This window comes from Trachinotus anak, unplaced genomic scaffold (assembly GCF_046630095.1).
Source record: "Trachinotus anak isolate AG129_WGS33_773 ecotype Australia unplaced genomic scaffold, CSIRO_AGI_Tana_v1 ptg000015l, whole genome shotgun sequence".
Lineage (NCBI taxonomy): Eukaryota > Metazoa > Chordata > Actinopteri > Carangiformes > Carangidae > Trachinotus > Trachinotus anak.
In genome coordinates this window covers 7,413,583-7,438,556 of record NW_027273866.1, presented here as the reverse complement: position 1 = coordinate 7,438,556, position 24,974 = coordinate 7,413,583, and the positions used below count along the sequence as shown (strand labels likewise).

At 45.6% G+C, this 24,974-nt stretch overlaps 1 protein-coding gene across 8 annotated transcripts in view; it reads right to left on the bottom strand.

The window, feature by feature from the left end:
- Nucleotides 1–24,974, bottom strand: part of meis2a (Meis homeobox 2a) — a 179,982-nt gene that overhangs the window by 14,394 nt on the left and 140,614 nt on the right. For all 8 annotated transcript variants that reach the window (XM_071497766.1, XM_071497767.1, XM_071497770.1 and 5 more), the window contains exon 9: nucleotides 9,636–9,712. In XM_071497766.1, the coding sequence (XP_071353867.1) occupies nucleotides 9,636–9,712 (77 nt within the window). The remainder of the gene's footprint in view (nucleotides 1–9,635; nucleotides 9,713–24,974) is intronic.

The window sequence follows — 24,974 nt, the reverse complement described above, 5'->3', positions numbered from 1 at the left end:
CATGAATTTAGGGCAGTGAAAATGCACAGCAGTTTGAGCAATTAAAAAGTGACACCTAAACCTGGTGGGTAGACTGTCAAGATCCTCTAATGCCTGAGTTTAGGAGCCGCTGCACTCAGAGCCAGACTAGTGTGGAGTACAGGACTCTGTGTGTGTGTGTGTGTCTGTGTGTGTCTGTGTGTGTGTGTGTGTGTGTGTGTCTGTGTGTGTGTGTGTGTGTCTGTGTGTGTGTGTGTGTGTTTGGAAAGGGATTCTCCCTCCCACTGGGATGTCATCATCTTCTCATCATTGTGTCTCTGGCGTGCGAGTGAGTGTTTCCACCAAACACATTTCCATGATGTGTCTGAGGAAGTGTGTTCACATCTAACGCATATTACTGACCACGAGAGTCATCAGTCAAATGCTTGTGAGCTTGCCTCCGACTTCCCTGTTGAATAATTAATCTGAGTTTCAATTGCACATAATTGCTTTGACATACATAAGCGTGAACACACAGGCTAACAGACAACCATGCGCAGGCACGGTGAAAAGCAGAGTTTAGGGCTAAAAAGCCCAGCAGCAGCCTGGTGATATAAATAGCTGTTGTTTGTGGAGGGCACTGCTGGCAGAGGCAGCAGTGACACTGTGGAGCAGACCACAGGGACTCTGATGTGCCTGGTGGCCCGAAGCGAGCCCTATGCCTCTCAGATCAGCTCTACCACTGACTGTCTACAGCTTTGACTGGCGTCCTTCATATGTCACAGCCTGGAACAAGTAAAACAATCTCTCTGTCTCACGAAAGTCTAATTCAATTCAGCCGACACTGCACAATGTGCTCCTTAAAATTGAGTCAGTGAACTGTCATGAGCGATTCTTCCCGAGACGGGTTTAGCAATTACCCCAAAATACAGATGACCCCATTCTCAAAAATGTTTTATTTTTTATAGGTTAACATTTTTTTAAAAAGGAACCTATCCAGAGATGAGTTTTATATTAACATCTGTGATTATTTCAGTGCAACTTTTTATCAAATGCCAGATACATACTGTATGTTTGGAAACTTGCTTTTTTCTTCACCTTATACTTTAGCAGAAAGCTAAAAAAAAGTCTCCTTACAGTGCAACAAGGAGATGATAAAGTAGATATATCTTCAGGGGGCTACAGGCAGACACCCTCTACCCCCACCAGCGAAAAAGCATTCCCACCACCCCTTCCCCCTACTGCACATGCTCACACAAACTCCCAATTGAAACATCATCATCAGTAATGGGAGGAATAAATATTCATAAGGCCGGGAAGAGAGAAACCCTAGATTAGGGTAATATACCCCTCATTGTTCTCCCCCTTCCTTTCTCCATTTCTTCCTCTGTATCTCTGCAGCTTGTTATGCATGTAATAGTGTTGGCTAATAGTGGCTAATTCCGCTGATAACTTCATCAAAGTGCCTGCACATGTGTGTTTCTGTGTGCGCCGTGAGAATCGTGGCAGCATGCCGCACCGTTTATTTCTCACCTCTCCCAAATTGCAAATTACCGGGTTTGATATCTGCAAGATTTTTGGGCAACGGTCCAGTTAAGATTGGACTGTTTTTGTGGAGAGGTCCTGTGACTCCCTCCCTCGCTCCCGCCCTCCCTCTCTCTGTCCCTCCCTTTTTCTGCTTGGCAACGACTCTACTGATATCTCATCCATAACAGGCCTGAACTGGGGCAGAGCACGGCTTAAACAAACAAAGGGCTATATTGATTTATAGGGTCTTCCATGATGGGCATATTGGCCTGCACCTCAAAGCCACAGAGGGCACCAGGCCATGAATCATAGCTTCAGCAAATACACATAAACACACACACACACAACAGGTAAGAATCCACAATCATTGTTGAGGATGTGATTACGACTCGATTGCCCATTCATATCCAGAGACACTCACTTTCATTGTGTTTTAAAGGAAGGGGGTCAATGGGGGTTATTTTGACTGTGACACCCCACAGACAAAGCAAAGATAGAAGAGCATGATGGTTATTTACATGCTGTTACTGTATATCCACATGCAGGGAGAGAGGGAGTGCAGAGTGTGAAAAAAGGGGGGAGGTAAAGAAAAACAGAGAGCAAGAGAAAGAGTGAGAGAAGGAGCATGCCTGGACAGAGAGAAAATACCTTGTAGAGGTTCACAGAGTTTAAAGAGCTCAGCCAGCGAAGGAGCTCCTGTCCTCTCTTGTTCTTACACACACACACACACAGATACACACACACACACACCCTCCAGGCCATTCTGTTACACCTGGTCACCTTTATCCCTTTTAGACCCCTACACTCCCCCCCTTTCCAAAAACATACACCGTGCACACAAACATATACACAACATTCAGTCTTCCCAAACACATCACCACCAAGACACACATAGCAGCAGCCTGTAGCTAACACACAGCTCCTTTGGCTATCTCCCTGAGCAGATAAAAGTAATTATTCCAAATCTACTCTGTCAGGTTGTCTGATCCTCTGGGGCCTCAGTTTAAATCTCTCTCTCTCTCTCTCTCTCTCTCTCTCTCTCTCTCTCGGTCATAAGCCACAAAAAGAATCTGTGCCAATTGACCTCCAGAGTAAAAACATAAACAGAGCGTCTAGCCATAAAAACACATATAGCACCACAGCAGCTGAAGCACATGGCTTGCTTTGTGAAAACAGACCATTCCAAAAACAAGCACCAGACCATAAGTTAGATTTCTCTTAAAATGCATGACTTCAACACTAATCAAATACATTAAAAAAAAAAAGGCAGTGATCAAACCTGGTGCTCTAAACAACTTTGAAAAATCACAAAAAATGCATTACATCATCTAGCATACAATCCAAAGGACTTATGCACCTATTCAGACGCCTAGTCCCTCTGTTGGCACTTGCCGTTGGCACCCATGTTAGGCTTTAGAGCTAAATAGCAGGCCAATATCCCAGGCTTTCCAGCTGCACGCCCTGAAAGCCCATGGAGAAACCATTCGTCCCAATGAGCTCTAAAGGCAAATGGAAGCTCATAAACAGAGACTTGACTGTATAGACTTTGCATTTTATCTTTCAGCAGTTTCCCCTTTTATGAGCCAGGGACCCCTATAACAGGGGGGAGAAAGGGAGGGATGAGCAAGACGGGAGGATGGCAGGGAGAGAGCAAGGATGACAGTAAGCATGTTAAGAAAGAAGACGACGGCAAAAAAGAGCAGAAGAATAAGAATGAGGTACAGGTTGGGAGAATGAGACGGAGGAGAACTGGGGTCACAAATCTTGCTGCTATTCTAGAACGTGACATCTTCGCTCGTTTGCGGCTGCTCATTAACAAACAATACTGCTGTGAAATTGGTTTAATGACAAAGTAATAAAATTGCTATTCTGCTCACAGATGGCCTCAGGCACAGGGAGATTCTGGCAGACTTACTGTGGCTGCCCGTATGCATTAAGCTGCTTGTTCATGAAAACAGCATCCTACTACTATCTTTCTCGCTATCACCAACCTTTTTTTTTTCTTTTTAAGTTCTCTCTCTTCCTGCAAATGAAATAAATTAACCTACTTTCCTCCCTTCTATTCTCCTTGAGTTCTCCCTCTCCCACATTCTCACCCTCTTGCTCTCCCTCTGAGTCTCTCTCTCTCTCTCTAGTGTATTCTCTATCTCGTTCTCTCTCTCTTTCTCTCTCTCTCTCCAGTTCTCACCCCAGTACAGAAATTACCATCTTAAAATAAAAAAAAAGGAGGCTCGCCCACGCAAACGCAGCTCGACTTCATTTCAAACGCAGAGCCCTTGTTATTAAACGACCCACCAATAAAACCAAGCCGTTGAGGAATAAAAGAGCCAAAAGGAGCAGAGAAGTACAAAGACCCCCCTCCTCCCATCTCTCTCTAATGCTTTCTCTGTAATGCCTCTTTCAGCTCTTTGCCTCTCTATCTTGCCTCGTCTGGCTTCGTTCTCCTTGCATGCCGTCTTTGCTGGGAGAATTCCACAGCCTTGGAGAGACTTGAGCTTGTAATAGGAAAACAAGTTTTAAAAAAAAGCATTCATTTTGGTGCATGATCGCCCGGCAGTGCCAGTTTTATTAAAGCACCACCTGTTTTTCATAACTCTAGACTCACACAGAGGTGGGCACTGGGCTGCTAAATGGCCTTGGTGGGTGTCCATGCCATGCTATGACCCAATGTGCCCCCAGTGCCTGGTAAAGTGGGAGTGGGCCCTGTTAATCACTCTGAACGTTTCCACAGGGCTCATGTACTCACACACAACGCATATACTGTGAGTGCACACATAAACACAGTAGCATCAGCTGTTTAAGACTCCCATGGCTTAGCCTGTGAGTACGGCATGTGTACACCGCGAACAGAGATCTGGATCTGTAACAACTGCCGAACAAAATGAAAAACAAAATGAAACCTGCTACAATAGGGAGTCTTTTACTCTGCCAATAATGAAAATATGTTTTTTTCCAAATGTGTTTCTCCCTCCAAAACTGATAAAATGGGATTATTATTACAGCATCAAGAAAGCAGCCAGATCAAATGAACTTAACGGGCAGGGGGTGTTGGTAGGGGGGCTGGCACTTGGGATCTGACAACAGAGTCAATTCTGCTAATTAACTGCCAATTAGCGGTCCCTAAATGAGAGGGATCATGATGCCTGTGTTGGCAGCGCCCCGATAGTCTCGCTCTCTCATTCAGATGCACATATACACTCATGCTCGCACACACAGACACACAGACACACACACACACAGCCGCAACCTCTCCACACTCCAGCTGTATATTTAGAAAGCCAGGGGCATAAGATGGCCACTGCCGGGAGTCCCTGGTTGCAGCCAAAAAAAGGCCTGACATTTCCATCTGGGTCAAAGTTAGACAGATAACCAGCAACTTCAGTTAACTAGCCCACCAATGTGGCAGAAAGAAAGAGACAGGCAAGCAAAAAGCAAGAGGCAGTGATGTAAAGGAGAGTAAGGAGAGGGGAAAAGGACCTCAAAAGCCTCTGTGTGAGATTCATAGGACTTAAATACTTATAAAGAGTGTGGAAAAAAAACAGAGGCAGCTGGGCCAGTTTCATAGCTTTATGTTACATTTGGAAAATATTAGTTATTATTTTGCATTTCATAATGGGCTCTGCCGCCAAACCAGAGGATCATAAAAAATCATAAAAAAATCATAAAAGCCAGTGTTTCTAAGTGTCTTATTGGACTGAGAGAGAGGGGTGGAAAACGCTTTGCTAAGTGGAGGAACAAATTTTCTTTTTTTTTTTTTTTTTGTTCTCAGACACTACAAACAAATGTGCTTTACTGTTAATGACATTTTGCATGTGAACCTGCTGCACAGCCTCCCTGTACCTCTGTTGGGTGGTTTAAACTGTGAGAAGTCTGGAGGGAACCATGGAGGGAGTGAGAGAGGGAAAAAAAAAAGAGGATATGAATGGAAATGGGGAACATGCTGTGAAGAGAGCCACAGAGCAGTCAGTTCAGAGTATATGCTGGCTATACTCAGTTTATCTGAATGCTGTGAAACTCAGTTTATTTGTATGCTTTGCTACAGCAGGATGCAATCTGGGATCAGAATGTGGATTCTACATAGATAGGCAGAAGTTGTAAAGGCATGTGAGTGTGATGACTGATGAAGCGTGTGTCTTTTTTAACTGTAGTATCTGTTTGACCTGTCTTTTTAGCTCAGGTATCTATTTTTCTTTCTTATTCAACTACGTACAGGACATAGAAATCTTTTTGGGACACTTTGCCACCAACACATTGTTTGCATATACTGTATAGGCTTATGAGCTTCTTATGAGCTTCCAGTGTTCCTAAGTGTCTAAATAATAGGACCTCAATGTAAACATAAATGTATGTGGTGTGATATGACGACTGTCTGTTGTTAGTGGAGTTTGTCCTCCTGGTGAGAGGGATTCTCAAAAAGAGAGATAAAACAAACACAATCAGTGCACCATGCCCTGCTCTGCATGGCTGGAGAGATTGAGCCTATTTCATCTCCTCTGTGGGCACAGGCCGCTTGGCGCCGTCGTCTGGCGGATATCCTTCCCTTATCATGTGACCTGTGATCTGACAGGGGGCAAAGGTTGGCTGCGATCCGCCCCTGTGTCTTAATAACTCACTCATTGTATTCCTTTCTGCCACTAATTAGAGCTTCTCTCCTGTGTGTGTGTGTGTGTGTGTGTGTGTGTGTGTGTGTGTGTGTGTGTGTGTGTGCGCCTGTGTGTGTATGTGTCTATGCATGTATTCCCCCCTGGGCTGGAGAGAGGAGGCAGAGAAGTAAAAATAGAGTGTGGCTTAGTGCCCTCTTTATTGTTATTAGTGCTCCAGTGGCACAGCAGTCAGTCATCGGAGATGCCAAGAACTGACATATTCACTCTCTGACTTGCTCGGCCTCTCTCCTCTCTCTCTGTCTGCCATGGAAATGACCAACTGGCTGCCTGTGAGATGAGGGAATAATGAGGGGACGATTTCCTTCCTTTTTTTAGATGCTGCTTCTCTCAGTCATCTGTCATCGGCGTCATCTCTCAGGCCCATGTAACAACCCCGCGTGCGTATGGCTATATGCGTGTATGTGCGTGCATTGCTGCAGTGGTAAATAACGGCAGGATAGTTGGTGTGTGTGTTTATGGCAGTGAGCGAGGGCACATCGTGCTGGGTCTGACGCTGAGACATGAAATGATTCGGTCAGGCCTCATTTAGCCCAGACTGATAGCAGGACACCAGGAGCTGCTGAGGCAGGCAAATACACCGCTAGATACTGTAAACTGTCAACGCTTTTCCAGCGTATAGACACCCGAGTCTGCCGTTTCCCCTACTTCACTATCCCAGAAAGCCATGTGTGACATGGCCCTCACCTTTTCTCACAATCTTAAACAAATGCAATTACACGCCAGACCACTCCCCGATTCTGTTAACATGACGCCAGTTGTCTCAAATGTAAGCAGAGCAAACACACTACCTAATGGTCAACTAATGGTGTCCTGACACACTGTACACACATAACATCTCTGTACATACTGAGAGAGCATAGTATCCCATTAGTATTAATGTGCATAGCGTGCACATACACACACACTTATGCACACAGAGCATACTATTAACAGGATAATCAAGTCCTTCTCCTCATCTGCTCAACACCAGCGCAGCGAGATTGTGGACTTTGACCTTTTCCTTTGTTCCTTATTAACATCAGCAGTTAATGGGGTGTGGGCTACAAACAGGTGAGGCTGGAAGCTAATGGCATGGACTAGTTATAGAACCAGATTGAGTTCTTCCTATTATACAGAGGCAAAAGGTTTCAAACCAGCTGGAAGCGGTCCACTATAGGTTTTGTTTTCTGTGTGTACAGCTGAGCTGCAGGTAAACGTACAGGGAGGTGTCAGTTGGAGGGTATGGTTTGGGGAGTTGTGATGGGGCGAGAGGGGAGAGAGCGAGATGCACTGTCTATTGACTATCACACAGAGCACCCTTGTGCCCTCGCTGGGCTGCGATTGTGCCGGCGGACAAAGCCCTGATTCAGCACATCCTTTCCCCGAGGGAGAGCTCTGGAAACCGAAGACGGCGGCCATCCCCTCCCTTTCCCCCCACTCATCCTCTGCTTCTGTCTCTCCCTCCCTCTGTCTCTATCTCTCTCTCCCTCTCTTTGGCCAGTAACGTGGCAGCAGCCATGCATCAAAGAGAACTACAGAACAATGCAAGGGGCCAGCCAGGAATTTGAAGAGCTTTTTTTTTCTTAAGCAGGAATTTCATATGGCAGAGTTCTGTCATATCCTGGGTGGACCATCTCCGCAGTCAGAGGGACGAGAAACCAAAGACACATTTAGTTGTAACTCACTGTCTTGCCGGGGTAGGAACTACAAGGGGAAAGAAAACTTCAACGTCCTCTCCATTTCTCATTTGTGTCTCACTGTAAAAGAGCCAACAACGTGGCAGCATCCGTCAGGCGTGGTGACAACACCCAGAATGTACCAGAGATAGAGCAGCAGAGTCTAAGCCTCTCTAATGGCTGTATTTGTGAAAATTGATTCCTGGTGTGTTTTTGTTAACACAGCCGGTGTAACATTAATACACAGCTCCTATGTGTAAGTGTATGTGTGGAAACAGGGTTTGTGAGGATGTTGCCCAGTGCGAGACCTCTTTATAAATGGATCCGAGGGCATTTCAGTGCCGGGCTTGGATTTCATGGCCTTTGGGAAGGCGGGGATTCTTCCTCTATCTATCTCTGTCTATGTCTATGTCTCTGTCTATTTCTCTCACTCTCTCTCCTCCCAGGTTAGAAGACTATTTCTGCATTAATCACCATGACACAGGCAAGGCAACTCAATTTTCTGCTCCTGTAGGTAAGGTGCGTGGCGTCCCGAAACGGTGGCACGAGGCATGAAACAGGCAAGCGGGGGCTAATCTTTGGTTACTGGTGTAATTGAAATGCTATCCACACTGTAGGGTGCATTAAAGTCTGATAACAGCGGTTCCTGTGGCCAATTTAAGTAGCTTGACTTCCCTTGGCTGGAAGGGAAGAAAGCAAAGGGTGAGAGAGAGAGAGAGAGAGAGAGAGAGTATGTCAGGATGAAGGGGGGGGGGGGGGAGTTGTGGGATGAGGGGTGGGGGGGCTGATAGATAAGGCCGACAAACCAGGCTAATTCTCCAGGCATGTTTCTCATTGTGATCCAGGAAAAATGAGAAAAAAATGAATCACGGAACCAAAAAATCAATTGACCCTCGGGTGGCTTGTCAGGCTGTGAGTCTGATAAACCTAAAAGCTTCGTTAATGTCGGCCTGCCTGTACCCAACAGATAGAGCACTTTGTAAATGAACCCGCTTTGATAAATATATTAAGGAAAGCTGTGAATAAAAGGCACAGACTTGTCATTTGTAAATAGAACCCCCGCTACATGGAATTAGAATGATAAAATGGGGTTCCATATAATTAAGTTTGTGTAAGACCTGAAATCCGTGCAAATACCTTCCCGGAATTTTGAAAGGAAGCTGTCAGTTCAATTAATCTGAACATCACCCTGAGAATGTACAGAACAAAATTAAGCTGCAGATAAAACCTGGGCTAGTATTTTGATAAGTAATTCCTGTATCATTTCTTTGCTTCTGTGATCATTTTATTTAATCCACCACCCCCAGTTATGTGCTAAGCCATCTACAAAGGCCCTGCTGGCCAGGCCACCAAAACCTTAATCCACCATATAGCTGGTGTAAAACGGGGAGGGGGTGGAAGGCAGTTTTGCCTTTTGTGGGGGCACCAGTGGCGGTGCTAGGTATGGTTTTGGATGAAGGGGTGGGGTGAGTGTGGGGGCTGTAGGGGTAGCTTATGATCTCTGCCTTTCTCCCTTAAATATATCCCAATGAATACATGTGCATCAAACCACAAAGACCACTGACTTAGCCGCAGAACACTTTGCCGATAACACCGGAACATCCCGGTAGCTTAAACATAATAATGTCACAAAGGTTGTCTTGTGTATATGTCAACGTGTGCACCTCTGCGTGTGTCTATGTGCGATGGGGAGGGCTGCACATAAACGGTTTTCACACTTTAGGAGTATTAGCCGTCTTGGCTGGTGGGGAGAGGGAGGCGAAGGCTTTTGAAAATGAAAGGCAGAGCGATGCTGGTGGTGGAGATAGGACGAGCGGAAATCTTGACTCACCAGTTGTTTACTTGTAAGATGGTGAGGCCTGTGTCTTGGGCTAGCTGCTTCTTCTGCTCTTCAGAAGGGTATGGGTGCTGCAGGAGCAAACAGAGAGAGAAACACACACATGAGCCTCTGTCTGACATACAGATTACTGTAAATATTCACGCATGTAAGCACTCGTAAAGAGGAGCACTGGAAAGGGAACACATGCTCCGAGTCAAGTTCCTAGCTGTTGCCCATCACCGTATGTATTCACTATGTTCTCATGTTTGTTGTATTGTGTAACCCAAGACTGCACCTTCTTGTGACCTCCACCCAACCCTGCCCCTCCTTTGCACAGTATAGACATTCACAGCATACACGTGTACACCCACACACACACACACACACACACATGTACACACGTACACACACACCCACAAACACACACACACACACACACACACACCCCCACACACACACAGTACAGTGCAAAACCTGTCAGAGCTGGCCAAACAAGTTTGTCAAAACTGTCAACTGTGATAACCCCCTTCCCTATCCCCACCGCGCCCACACACAAACAGCAAATAGTGTACACACCGAACATATGCACCTCGCACAGAACAAAAAAAATAACATTTGCACGCACGCACACACACACACACACACACACACACACACACACACACACTGACAAACAAGACTTTGCAGCAGGCCTAACACAGATACTGTGGCGTCTGAGAATCCTTTTATAATACCAAGCAACAGAATGAGTGGGCGCAGATTTGCAGTGAATACATTTATCTTTCCTTGAATGTCTGGCATGTATCCTGGCGGTGGCTCTTTCATAGAGAGCAGCTGAATACAGGCTAATGCTAGAAGAACAGAATGCTGTGAAATCTCCACCTCAGCCTCGCCAAGATTTTTACCTGAAAATGTAATTCTGCGACCCGGGCTGCAATGATACTATTTGTGTCAGGTCCAATCTAGACAACACGAGCTGATATAAATGGCAGACCTTGGGCTGCCTTGCTCCCCCTGGGCCTGCTATGAAGCATGACAAAACAACAGTGATCGCTGGTGACAGATGTCTTTAAGGGCCAGATTAGGAGTCGGGGCGCACGCAAACAAAACAAATGAGACACTATGTGTTTCATTCAGCCACTGTAGAGAGCATGCATGCACACAGAGTTACAACATGTGCAAACAGAGGTGCACACAGACACATACACATATTCATAAATCTGACACCTGCAAATCACCACACAAACATTCCTTTTGAAAGGCGACACTTGAATCCTCCTATTTTCAGGTGCTTTCAAGCTCCATTAACGCACATTCTTCCCCTTTAAGAAAAATACCTTTAGCCTCAAGACTGTTTCCCTTTTTTTCCTCCTCCTTTCCTCCTCCGTACTAATTGAGAAAGCAAACTTCATAGAGCTGGTAATGTCTGCCTGGCTTGTGTTAATTGAATTCAATTCTAACTTGAAATGATAACAGTTGCTCAGGAACTATTTTCTCATGCACTGCCGAAATAATTGATGTAAGTGAGGTTTCATATCAGCAGAGAGGAGGATTTCTCCTTTCAGGTAGTACTGCTGTCTAAATGCAGTCTGTTTTAATTAAAGGAGAGATGAAAAAATGGTTTGAGGAATGTGCTCAATTAATAACAAACAAGGCTGAGATTGGACAAATAATGAGTCCCGGCTGCAGAGAGGGATTAATCTGATTTGTACTTGTGTATGCAGTCCCTTTTAATATGCTAAAATCATTAACAAAGGAAAGATGATAATGCTTGTATAGAAATACATTTTTTGATTGCCAGGTGCTGACATTTCCTTGGCTAGCAGAGACAGAGCAATTTCTATGAGTTGCTGTGTATGTGTCCGTGTGCGTGCGCATATAAATGTGTGTGTAAACGTGCACAAGAAAATGCACAATGTGCACAATGTCTAAAAAACATACATACACACAGTATGTACATCCCCATGTGCATGTGTGCTTGTACATGTTGTTTCTCTGGCCAACAACATGTAATAAGAATGCAACGTCTTTTTCCCTCCCCCTTGCACTCCTTGGGGTTTTCACATCAGCTATGACCTCGGTCATGATCAAAACATGCTCGCAAACATCACAGTACACAAACTCCCTCCCACTATTTCGTTTATGGACACACACTACACAAACATATACACACGTACACAAATAGAGACGTGGCTAAAGATGATGTGGTATGGAGGTGTGGGGAGAGGAGCAGTCTAGATTGGAAATGGGAGTGGGTCATTTACATTGTATTAAGGCTTCCTCAGCGTCTCAGGCCCAGACCCGGTCATCAATCGCCTGCTGTCAGGCAGAGCGCGCGCTCTAGCCTGGTGATAAATACACCGGCCAGAGGCGTAGCTCGTCCAGCAGCCACCACGTAATGAATGGTTTGAACAAACAAGAAAGATGTCTCATCAAGGAGAGTGGGGACGTTAAAGCCCCTCTCGCACACAAAAACCCCTGAGTAAGGAGATTTACTCCGACCACATAGACACGACATTAAAAAAAAAATCCTATTTAGTTCTGCTCATGCCCCTCTCAGCCCTCACTCAACTCATTCCCCCATTCCTTGCCTCATTGTGTCAGACTAGATCACCCCCCTGCAACTCTGTACTTGCATGCATTTGCACGTAAGCCCAACCAAGCACGCACACAGAGGAGCAAAATTACAAATATACACGTACAGTATGATTGTATATAACCTTTCCTCATCCTCTCTTCATCTGTCCTCAGCTCTTTCTCTTGGCTGTCTTGCTGATCCCCCTCCCCAAAACACACACACGCACACATGTACCCTTTATGGCTGCAACTGCTGGCCACCCACACTTTACGTTGTGGCAGCTTTCCTTAAAGCATGACGCTCTGAAATCTCAGTGACAGAAAATGGTGTGTGGTGGCAATGGTGACACACACACACACACACACACACACACACACACACACACAGAGACATGAGAAGTAGGTGGGCCTAGTGGTTACAAGGCTGCAGGAGCCGTGAAATTGGAGAACAGCTCTTAAGACCTCTGAGTAACCTCTTAATGTTAATTGCCTCAGTAAAAAAATATGTTAGTAAATCACTCAATGCTGATATGAAAAGAGTAAACGTGAGATGAACTGGTGAATAAATATTAAACAAAACACACAATGTCAGTGGTTAAATCTGCTCTAATGTGTTTCTTCCTGGAGATGTCCTCTTCTAGCCTCAGGAGACAGTACGACATGGTTATTTAATTGATGAAACACAAACACAGAGCAAGATCAAAGATGGTATTGATAATCTCCCCTACTAGCTTTGGATCCGCTCAATATGTTCAGTTACAAACACCAAGGCCAATATCATTAAAAGAGGATTGACCGCAAAACGTAAAACAGCCAGTCTATAAATAATTACAGCCAGAAATGAGCAGCTTCAGGTTGTTGTCTGGGCAGAGCCAATCGAAACAGCTCTGTTAATTACGCTAAAGCCTGTTAATGGCACAAGTGTGCACTATCCTGATGCACACATGTTGCCCAACTCCCAAGCTGAAAAAGCACAGCCAAACATCAACATCCACACAAACACATCAACACCAACACAGGCGCATGTGCAGGTGGATCACATTCTGCCAGTCATTGAGAATTGAGCTCTTTGTGTGTGTGTGTGTGTGTGTGTGTAACCCACTGCTGGCTAAATTACAGGGTGTGATGTGCTCTGTGCTCTCTGATAGTGCTGGATGTAATGGCCCCTGTGGTTGCTGAACATTACAAGCTGAGGTTGCTTCATCATCTGCTGTGTATGGTCCTTAAACCCCCCCCCCGACCCCCCCGAGCCCAGTTTGGCATTTCACCATACACAATAACTACCTCTAGTGTTGGACCACTCTTACTTCACACCACACCTTTCACCCACACTGACTCCTGTCCACTCCTCCAACATCCAGCTCGCTATATATCTGTTTCATACTCTCCTTACACCTATTTGCTGCCGTCGTCAAATCCCACAGCCTGATCATTATCTTGGCTGTTCCATTCAACCCCCACCGCTTTCCCCTCTCTGCCCCTTTCCCCTGCCCCTCCACCCACCACCAAACCTGCCGCCCCTTGCCTGAGCCGCTGGTGGACCCCATTGATGAATGACATCATCAGTGTGTGACATGAGTTATGGAGCCAGGTCACAAGGTTGCAGCGGCTTGCAAACCCATTCCATGCTAATGACTCCCAGGAAATCACAGGCCATTGGCTGTTTACCCCCAGTGCCATGGCAACAAAAAGGATTTGCTGATGATGATTGGTGGGATGTAGCCCCAGCTATTTTGTCTCTAGGATAAGATTTTTAGATATACTTTTTATACCGTAAAAGTTTGTTTATTTATTTTAAGTACTGCACTTAATGAAAGTGTCAATAGCTAAACACACATAATTCTATATAATTATTTTTCCATGGTAATGTTTTTATGTGTTGACAGCATTTGTTGGGCTTTATTGTGACTTTGTGTCTAGTTTAACAGCAATATTGTATCCCAGTGTTTCCTTTCATATATGCCTTCCTCACATTGATTGGAATCCTTTTTGTTTTTAATCAAAGTCACTGGAGGGTGATAATAATATTCACTGTCAGAAATAAATGCAATCAAATATAGGAATGACATTTTAATATGGATTCTGCATTGAGCTGGGGTAAGATTGGCACATTTTAAATATCAAGTTGCCATTGTTATTAACATTCCAATTGGCTTCTTTGACAAATGACAATGAGATTGAATGCATATCGGCATTACTGGGAGATCAAACAGATATGATAAATAAATCCAGTTGGAGTTTTTCAATCCATCATGAGTGTTTACTATGCACGGAGCAATATTTGGCTTTTTAGCTGCAGTTTTCTGACAGATTTTGCGATTTAAATGGATACAGTTAATTACTTGTCTCTGCAAACATCAAATGGATTGACAATTAAAAAAAAGAAGAGCTTCATATTTCTATGGCAATGGAAGAATTACATTTGGTAAACTGCAAAGATTTATTTGTATTAAATTATGATAATGATTTTGAATAGTGTGTTTAAACTTAGGTTACATAAAAAGGTTGTTCTCTTTCCATTATCCATCTTCTTATCAATCTCCATTTCTATGCTGAACTTTATCTCCAGTGCTTTCTGTTTCTTTCCACCCCTCTCTCTCTCCTCCCTCTCTTTGTGTGATTTTGGGTGGGTGGAGGTGGGATGTAGTGGAGAGTTTTTTGGGTGTTTGTTTTATTTTACTGGGAACTACACTGCTTCCTGAGAACATGGTGAAAACAGGCAAGAATGCCACATGACTCAATGACTCAACCTCTCTGCACACACACACACACACACACACACACACACACACAGATATAGCCAACTTATAAACAGAACTCACATGATGCCAACCTACAAACCGCACACACTGCATGCCAACCTCTGATAACAGCAAATAAAAGTACATCCATATCTACACCTCATACGATCTGCATTCAGAACATACCAATACTCTCTCACTGCAGACTGCAGAGCTTCAATAAGAGCTCTCAGCGCACTGGCCTCTGACAGTAAAACAGCGATGATTGCAAATACAAGGCGGACTGGCGAGGCCTGCGGCATCTATTATAAAGCAAAAGGGCCCCCAGTCTGTCTGTCTGCCTCTCTGACTGGCTGGCTGGCTGGCTGGTTGGCAGTGCATCAGTACTACTACTGCTGTTGCTGCCACGGCCCCCCCACAACAATCGTTGGCTGGGCTCCTGAAGCCAGCTCCTGGACCTCAGCCAGCAGCCTGTTTGCTCTACACCATTAATTTATGTTCATTGGAGATGGTGCAAGGTTGTAGAGAAGCTCTATGGCATAACTGCCCTGCTCGCCTGCCAAGCTACAGTAACAGTGAGGTGGGTGAGGGGGAGTCAGAAGGAGGGAGGAAGGAATGGAGGGTGAGGGTGAGGAAGGAGCCCTGGAGGATGTGTGAGATATAGGCATCTGATTGTACCAGGCTCCATGAGGCTAAATAGCAATCACTCCCACACAATCCCAATGCACCTCCGGACTTAGAGGATCGACCGACGAAAAGAGTGAGATGTTTTAGGGGAACATTTCCAAATGATATCATGCATAATGAAATGACGATGAAAAGATATCACTTTAATCCAAAAAAACGAAAAGAAAACTGGTAAAAAAACTGTGTTGATTATGTACGTAGAAATCTGCAAAAGACTCCCAAACAAGAATCGACTGAGCTCAACCCATAGATCTATTCATGTTTGCCAACAGTTATATACACAAGCTTGTCTGTGTGTGTGTTTCTGTTGTGGACCTGGTCTTATTTGTGGCCTGCAGCCATAGAGATGTGCCTATTTAATCGTCAGATCGAGTTCATGGCTTCTTTTTCCACCACACGGCAATCCCTCCGCTTTCAAGAGGAGGAATACGATCCCTCCATCCTTACAGCGGGGGCCTGGTCTCCTCTCAGTCTCTCCCACTCTCTCTCTCTCTTTCTCTCACGTTTCCGTCGATCCTTCTCTCGCCATACTCCACAGGCCCCAGCAGCTATCCCTTCCTCGCTACACGCTAACCCGTCTGGCCTCGTCTCATATCCTCTCCACTCCACCTCTTCTCGTCTCCTCTCTTCTCATCTCATCGCGTCCCCCTCTTTCAAAGTTTCCGCTCGAGCTTTAACCCAGGTCCTGGAGGGCAGGAATTTGGCCTGGTTTTTCAGACCAGTCTTTTGGCTTTGTTGTGGTAACTGCCTGCTCAGGGGCACCCAGCTCTGTTCTGCTCTGCTCTCCAGCTCGCCTGATGTCAACACACAGCCACGCTCACTACTTGATCTCAAGAAATCTTTAAAACATCTTGTAGCAATGACTACAGCTGAGCCAAAGGATCATCCTCCTACAGAGGGTTTTGTTCCTATTAAATTTCAATAAGTTTAAATTTTTCAAGTCTGCGATAGATTTTCTAGATTTTTATAATTCTCTAAAAATTAATCTACTGTTCTTTTATCCTCTATGATGTTGCTCTCTGGGAGTGTGACGTAATTGGTGTCCTGCCTTTGCGAGGGACTTTTAGGGCCCATAAGCAGATCATTAGAGGCCTTGTGGGCTTGTCAAAGCACAAGACCCACCCACTTTTCCTGCATGGAACAACCTCATATCAACACCAGTTATCACTGTTGCCAGTCATAATGTCATTGAGAACACAAGCTATAGCTAAAGAGTAGTGAATGAACTAAACCTCTGAATAAACACCAGCACTGGTTTAATGATGTATGTACACACTGTAAAAAGCAATGATTTTCTCAACTAGCTAACTGAGACCTGGCCTAAGAAAAAAAAGGGTTTTGAGGGTGGAATATAACAAACTTCACCAAAACACTTTACACAGACACATACAATTTTTATATACTGAATATATTTCCAGTTCCTATTATTCTGTAATGCCAAGATTATTTGGCCAAAAGAAAGTGGTCAATTAAATGTGCCATTATTTTTCCTTAGGCTTCATATATGTTACAATAATTGTACATGTTCTGCATCAAATAGTTGACAACTGAGGAATACTGAAGCTTACAAGCCACTCTGAAGAAATGCTGGGAAAGCACAGGGGACCAATGAGAGGACAGTAAAGCACTTACAGCCTAGAGCCTGTTGATAAAGTCTGTTGGGAAAAGGACTTAATATTAACATACAGGGTCTCTTTAAGTTTATCCTCTTTCCCTATTGTGTTCTTTAGACTTTGTTTAACTTCCTAAGTCAAAGTAAAGTGGGGCTGATCTTCAATTGAAATAGTAACAGATTAATTTGTGGAGAGATGGACAGACTGAGCGAGAGAAAAAGGGGGTTTGTTCGCTCTTCAAATAGAAGCTTCTGAGAGTTTCCACTTGACGGTTCTCCCTTTCATTGTGCATTAACTTAATGAGCATAAGTATTCAAATACACAACCAAGACCTCTTTTAGCACTCTCCCTCTTGCTTTCTAGTCTCTCCCTCTGTCTCTTTAAGACTCCACATTCTCCAGAGAAAGGCCAGTGCGTTGTAATAGTGAGCCTCAGGACACAACAACAAGAGCACAACCACTTACAGAGGACAAACAAGAAACCCCTGGGGCCAGCTATGGAATGTCAAGCCAATTTGGAAGATATCATAGGACATTTGTAATGTCAATTTTTGTTTTCAGGTCAAAAATCAAAGGCAAACATGGTGGGGAACATTTGTCTATTACAGTGCGGGCAGGAAGACCTCCCCCTCCCCCGCCAAAAAACAGCTGCAGGGGACACTTCCTGTTTGCTAATGATGCTAAATGTGTTTAAGTCAACCATGTCAAATTTTCTCTCCCTCTGAATGGACAGCTGGGGTGGAAAGAAAGATTTTCTCTCCTCTCCTGCACTGTCTCTCTTTTTCTCTGCCCTATGCCAGCGAGAGACGCTCTTTGGCCCATGACAGACAGACACTTCAGATCATGTCCCTGTCAGTGAGACAGAGGAGCATAGCTGATGGTAACCATAGGTGCATTCATCTGAGATCACAAGCACTTCCATGGAACAAAGCCAGCCAAGCCCTGATCAGTCACCACCCCATCCCTACCTGTTGTGTCTGTTCTCTTGTACCGAATACCGTTTTTGCCTTTCAGAAATGCACATCTTCTGAGCTCTCCTTTCATCTAGGGGGTGTATGAGTCAAGGAGATATCTCCTGTCATTGCTCAACACCCAGGGGCGGCTGGCTGCATGGGACTGTGTGGACTGACAAATGCCCTCAGGATCTTTCACTTTCTTAATGTTCCTCAAAGGAGAAGACGACATGTGATGGGAGTTAAAATGCCTTTATGAAGTGCCGCAGAAGAGAAGTGAAGAGAAGAGAAGAGAAGAGAAGAGAAGAGAAGAGAAGAGAAGAGAAGAGCTTTCAGACCTGGTTAATAGCAGCCAATCTTTAAGTGCATTTTTCCATCCTATCCCTCTCTCCTTGTAGTGCTCTTAGGCTCAATCCTGCCCGGGGGCCGAGGTGACCTTTGACCTGGCTGGCCTGCCTAGCTACAGCCCTCTCGTTTGTTAGGGGCTTTATCCACTGACAAAGCAGGCAGGAAGTTGGCAGCCACCCAGCAGCCCCATGGGAGGATGACCATCAGCTAGCTCAGCTTACCGCTTATTACAGGATGGTGGGGAGCATGTGTGTTTGTGTGTGTGTCTGTCTGCGCTCTGGTGTGTGTGTCCTTGTGCTCGCATATACTGTATGTGTGCATGTTTATAAACACGCTTGTGCATGTGCAACTGCAGGCACGCATACTTGTGTTTGTGTGTGTAGAGGAGCGACAAAATCAGAAATGTGGCTGACCTTGTTTTTTTTCTTTCTTTTTTTTTTTGTGCCGACAATTTTTACTATGCTAGTTAATGACACGCAAAGAATAAGCCTGGAAGCTACAAACGTCCCTGTCTCCAAGCTAACCCGATCAGCTACGCATGTTAGCAACAATCAGGCAACCTTCCAGCCGCTGGACTCAGGGGACCCCAGCACACTTCAGTCTCTCTCTCTCTCTCTCTCTCTGTCTCTCTCTCCCTCCACTTTTTTTCTCCTCCTCCTCCTCTCTGCAGCCTGCTCATCAGAGCGCTCAGAACAGCTCACTAAAACATTATATCATAAGACACTCCAGTTTCACTCTCGCCACTCCATAAAAGTCAGGTAATTCATACTTCATTTATATACCTTCCCATTAATAAAGCTGATGAACTTTTACTCCTTAAATCTAATGGGCCATTTTGCCGTGACTGCCAGCTCTTGCCGTGTCTCTCCGTCTGCCTCTCCTCTTCCTTCTCCTCTACCGGTGCTAATCCACAGTCACCCAGCCACTGCTCACGTACTGCGTTTTATGGGTGAGGAGAGGAAAAAGAAGGATTTGGAGATTTTTGAGGCTTTTGACTGACCTCTGCCACAGACATGCAGTGACACGTACCGTATGGTGGATTTGTTGTAGCTTTTGGTGGTTCTCTCTCTCTCTCTCTCTCTCTCTCTCTCTCCCCGTCTTTTGCTGTTTCCCTCTACCTCTCTCTATCTGGGTGCAACGCAAGGTCATTGACCTCTGGGCCTAAAGCAAGGCATGATGGCTCCCCGGCTCGGAGGCTGTTGACAAGCATCTGTGTTCTTTTCAACAACTCGTTGAACCACCCCCCTACCCCTTCCCTTCTCAGGAATGTAACACAACCGCTCACTGAGGTAACCCAAGCCCCTCCCCTCTCCCATCCTTCATTTACAGAAAGAGAAAGAGACAGAGGGAGAAAGAGAGTGAGAGCAAGACCAACTGGGGGTGTTAGACAGCTGTCCCCCGTCTCCCCATCTAACTCTTGCCCCCTCTCCATTTCTCTTCCTCTCTTTTTTTATATTTGCTTCTAGCCCACTGCCTTCGGAATAATTAATGATGCAATTGAGCCGAGGAGAGGACTCTGACCAGCAGGGGCCGTTCCTGAATGCCTGGGTAGCCGTTTTTATTGAGGACAGGAAAATAGAAAGAGAGAGAGAGACATAGAGAGATAGATAGGCAGAGGAAGAGAAAGAAATAAAACAGTCAGACGTTGAGAGAGATTGTTAAGAGTCTGTTCTTCAACAAGCCTTAACCCGGTCTTCCTCTCTGTTTTCATCCCTTCTAGTCTAATCCTCCATCCCCATCCCCCTCTCCTCTCCTCCATCCTGATGGCGGGATTGGGGGGCCTGACCTGTCTGGTGATTGATGGTAATGTCTCAGGAAGTCATTTTCCCTGACAGCACCCCGCCGCCTTTCACCAAGCCTGGTGCAGAGGTGAGCCCATCACATGGACGCTTTTAACTCTTTGCTCGCTCGCTGCCCAGCCCAGTCTCTCCATCTATCTCACACATCCTCATCCCCACACCTCCCTCTCATGCCACACTGCAGAACCTCCTACTTCTAACGCCATGGCAGAGGTGAGAAAGTTGATCACACTAGAGAACAATTCTGCCAGAAAAAGCTAAATTAAAAAATTTGCGGAATGGTATCTTGACCAAAAAAAAAAAAAAAAACAAAACAAAAAAACAGGCCATCTTGAAGTGGATCTGCCAAGTGGCCCCTAATTCAGGTTGCTGGGGATGGATCCCCACGACTCCATTACTGTCAGCGCTTACCACCTCCATTATGGCAATTAGGCCGTGGTTCCAACACTAGGAATGCTTTGCTATGCTGTGGAATTGCTAACATCTGCCTTGTCTCCGCTCCATGTGTCAGAGTAGAGTTGTCTTTTCTTAAACACACATCTTTTTTACAGTCACACTCTCTCCTCTGTTTTTCCTCCTGTTTCTTTAACACTGCTCTCAACATTTATTTTCTTAATTCGACTCAAACTGTGCCTTAAAGAGATCCCTCTCTGTTTGAGTCCAAATAACCTAAAATGATCCGTGAAGAGCCTCGCGGTTCCCGTTTTCAATAGGCTTCATTAGTTTTTAATATCTAGCCAAGGAAAGGAGGAGAAAATGGCATGGAGATAATCAATGGAAAGGGGCTGGTAGCCTATTAATCTCCCCCAAAGGATTGTGGGTTAATACACGCTCTTGCATAGGCAAACATGGCTGTGTGGTGAACACATCTGTCTGCCTGGATGGGCTACTTAATGAAACAGCCAGCGTTTGGCTGCTGAGATGGATGTCGTTCCCCCTGTGAAAAATGAGTTCTCTCTCCCACTACGCTGAGGCACAGCCACACATGATAGGGCTCCATTCAATTCACTGGGGACCTGACTGTGTCCCAGTGTGAGAGCAACTTAAACAATGGGGGTGCCGGGCAGGACAAGCAACGCATGGCCACTAGAGCAAGTCTTCGTGGAGATCATATCAGGGAATCCTAATGTGAACAAGAGTCTGACTGATCTGGGAATGAGAGAAGGCAGAGAAAGACTAGAAGAGGAGCAGTACAGTACACAGATAAAGAAGACCAAGGGAGGAGAGATGAAGGCTGAGCCACCTGGGACAGATAAGCAGGCTCAATGTGTTTGAGCGACAGTGTTTGTGTGCGAAAATGTATATCAGACTGTATGTATGTGTGTGCAAGCATGTGCAAGCATTCTTGCCTTGCTGCTAGGACATGTGTGCATGTTTAAGTGTGTGTGTGTGTGTGTGTGTATGTGTATATGTGAGTGTGTATTCTGACAGTGTCGGAGGTGACCCCTGGTCAGGGAGTTCTGTAACAGGAGCTCACCTCCGGTTCTGCGAGCTCTCCTCTCAGTGTGCTAAACAGCCACCTGAAGACAGGATTAGCCATTATGACCTGGCCCCAGAGGTAACCGAGATACACCTCCGGGGGCAGACGTGAAACACACACTGTCACATGTTGCAGAGACATGGCCAGGTGGGGAGAGACAGACGTACAGAGGAGGATAGAGGTAAAAAGAAAAGCTGCAAAATGGAGACAGGACGGGACAGGTGGTGGTGGGGATTGTAAGTGCAAACAAGACACCTATAAGAGGATGAATGCAAGTAGGATACAGTATAATGTCGAGCAAGCCAAGGTGAAGGTGTTTGCTGTTGTCTAGTGAAAACAAAGCATCAGAGCATAAGAGGATTGGGCGACCTAACCCGGTGCCTTGGGGTAGCTGAGATTTGTGCCTGCATGGAAATTGATGCCTGTCAGCCTGTCTATGACTCAACTCTGACAGCATGCGTGCATGTGTGTTTCTGTGTGCACATACAAGTATGCGTGCTGTGCTGTGACAAATGAGCGGTGCTTAATTTGCGACTGATTATGCGGGCTGCGGGTGCCCTAAACCCCTTTGAACTAGTAATTGCCCCTGGTTTCAGTAATGAACATTAAGGAGGATTCAGAAACGTGTGGCTAATTACACATTTGCCCCCCTTTTTCATTTCTTCATCTTCATGCTGGATGAAAAAGAGGAAAAGGAGGAGCAGGAGGAGTAGGAGGAGGAGGATGAGAGCCAAGGAGGAGGTTCTGGGTTGGGAGGCTTACACTGCTGTTGTCGCCCTCTTTATCTCAATAATTGTACAAGCTGGTTTATGGGCTTTAGAGAGGTGCTTTGTGTGTCAGCCGCTGCAGCCCTGGGGATATGGGGGACTGGCTTTCCCCACGATCAATATTCAGAGAGATTCACATCTGGAGCCAATGTCTGCTCTGCTTAGATTTGGATTTATATATTTATTTTTTTTATTTTTATTTAATTTTTTTTTTCGTCTCTCTTCGTCTATCCATCTGCTTTTTCTTATCAGTGTGTGGTACAGCTATTTTTTGATACAGTGGTCGCTATCTATCACACATGCTCATATGTATAGCCTTGATCTTTGGGGGATGTGCCTGCAGAGAAATTCTGGAGTCTGAAGTGAACTAGGTCTGCTCTATGTGGAGAACAGCCCCTAACAACACATGGCTCAATATATATGCTAGGCAGAAGTGCTTGAGCAATGGAGCATTCTGGGTAAATGGCTGCGGTGCAGGGAGGGTCCACTGAGGCTAGTGGAGGGGGAAGAGTCGGGGAAAGCAGTAACAAATTGACCCGCTCAGCCTCGGTCTTTGATGTGGACTGGGCTCTCTCTTAAAAACCAGTCCATATGTTCAGAGAGGGAAAGAGAGGGTATCACTGGGAAAAAAAATGAAAAGGTGGGGGTGGGAGGGGTGAGAACAAGAGACATGTCTCCCAGTTATAAGGACCCCACTGTGCAGGAATCCCACTGCCTGCCCCTGGACTGAGCGCTGGGCAAAACAAAAGCATGCATTTGAGGAGAGTAGGAAGGGAGGGGAGAAAAATCACACAAAATGGCAGGAGTGGGATTTGGTGCAGCCAGGGTCCCCTGACAAACCAAACAGTGAAACACAAGGTCTGTTTTTGATTTCTACTCAATGCCTCCATCCTTCAGCCTTTTCTCTCTGTCCTCGCCTCCCTCCCTTCTTCAGCTTGGTTTGCCGTTTCCACGCGTGTGCTGCTCCTTTTCCCCCTTTTGCATTTTCTTCTCTTGGTGTGATATGAATATCAAAGCAATGCTGGGGCAGCTTGGAGGCCTGCAGCAGAATCTCATTGGCCTCCATGGTCCCCAGCATGCAGCAGCCACCGTTCTAGCAGCTCTTGCCACAACCCCGCAATCAACTGTGGGGGGGGGGTGAGGCTAGCCTGCAGGGCGGTACCCCTGGAAGGATAAGGGGTAATTTAAGGAAACTAGCTCTAAGATGTGAAACCAAAATCCTCTTATACATTTTGTTATGAGTAAGATAACCCCAAAAGTGTAGGAAAGGGAAAACGGCACACAATCAGCTACCACCATCTTAATAACCCTGGTTTTCCACCAGGGGCATGTATGCTATCACAGACTACCTTGCCGGGTCCCTTATTAGACATGACGTCATTCGGCCCTATTTCCCATGGAGTCCGCTCAGCCAGGTCCATGCCAACAGATCAGTGTTATGACTGCAGCAGTGCATTGCGCTGCTGTGCTGAAGGCAGGGAAATGTTCCCGAGCTGGGGCCTATTCTCAGCGGAGAAAGAAGTCTCCTCAGCTTTGTGCATGTGTGTTCTTGAAAGAGTCTCTCGCTGTTCAGAGCTGCGAGTTTATAAATCCCACTGCCCTCCACTGGCCCGTCGCTGTTTGTATTCCGCCGCTGCGGTCAGGGTATTTGCAGTCACCTCTGCAGGGGCCAGTGAAACTCACGCTGCGCTCCAGGTCTTCCATGAGGACACCCCTGTGGTAAAACCTAATTTAAAGAAATGCACATTGCATCACATTTCAGGCAACACTTGCCTCCTCTGTTTTGTCTTTTTTTTTCTTCTTGTTTTCTTTGTTGTTGTCTCACTGGAGGATATGTTGCGGGTTGCTCTGTCTTTTTCTTTGGCAAACACTGTGGAGTTTCACACAGCTTAATCACCTCCATGCAGTGGGAACATGTTGTAAACAGTCCCTTGAAAGCACTCATTTCTGCTACTTCATTAAACAACCTGCATTAAGATGCAAACAGCAGGGATGGAAATTAACAGGGAGGGAGGGAACAGGAAGGAAGCATGAGGTAGAGGGAGGAGAAGCGGTGGGGTGATACAGGTATACCTGGATTTGCACACGCGCACTGCATAGTGTATGCGAGGTTAATGTGCCGTGATTTATATGTTGGCTTTGAAGTGCAACTATGACAGATCTGGATTAGGGGGCAAAGTGTAAAGGTCTGATGTCGGAGCATGAAACGAATTAGGGCTCATTACAATCTAATGCAGCACTAAACCTCTGGAACACCTACCAACTATGCCAAAGCACAACGTAAACAAGGGATTGTGTCAGTCACAGAGCTGTGACACACTAACACTTGGAAATTACTGCAACACTGGCCTGCAATGAGATGGCAAAGTTGATGCAGCCCGTCATAT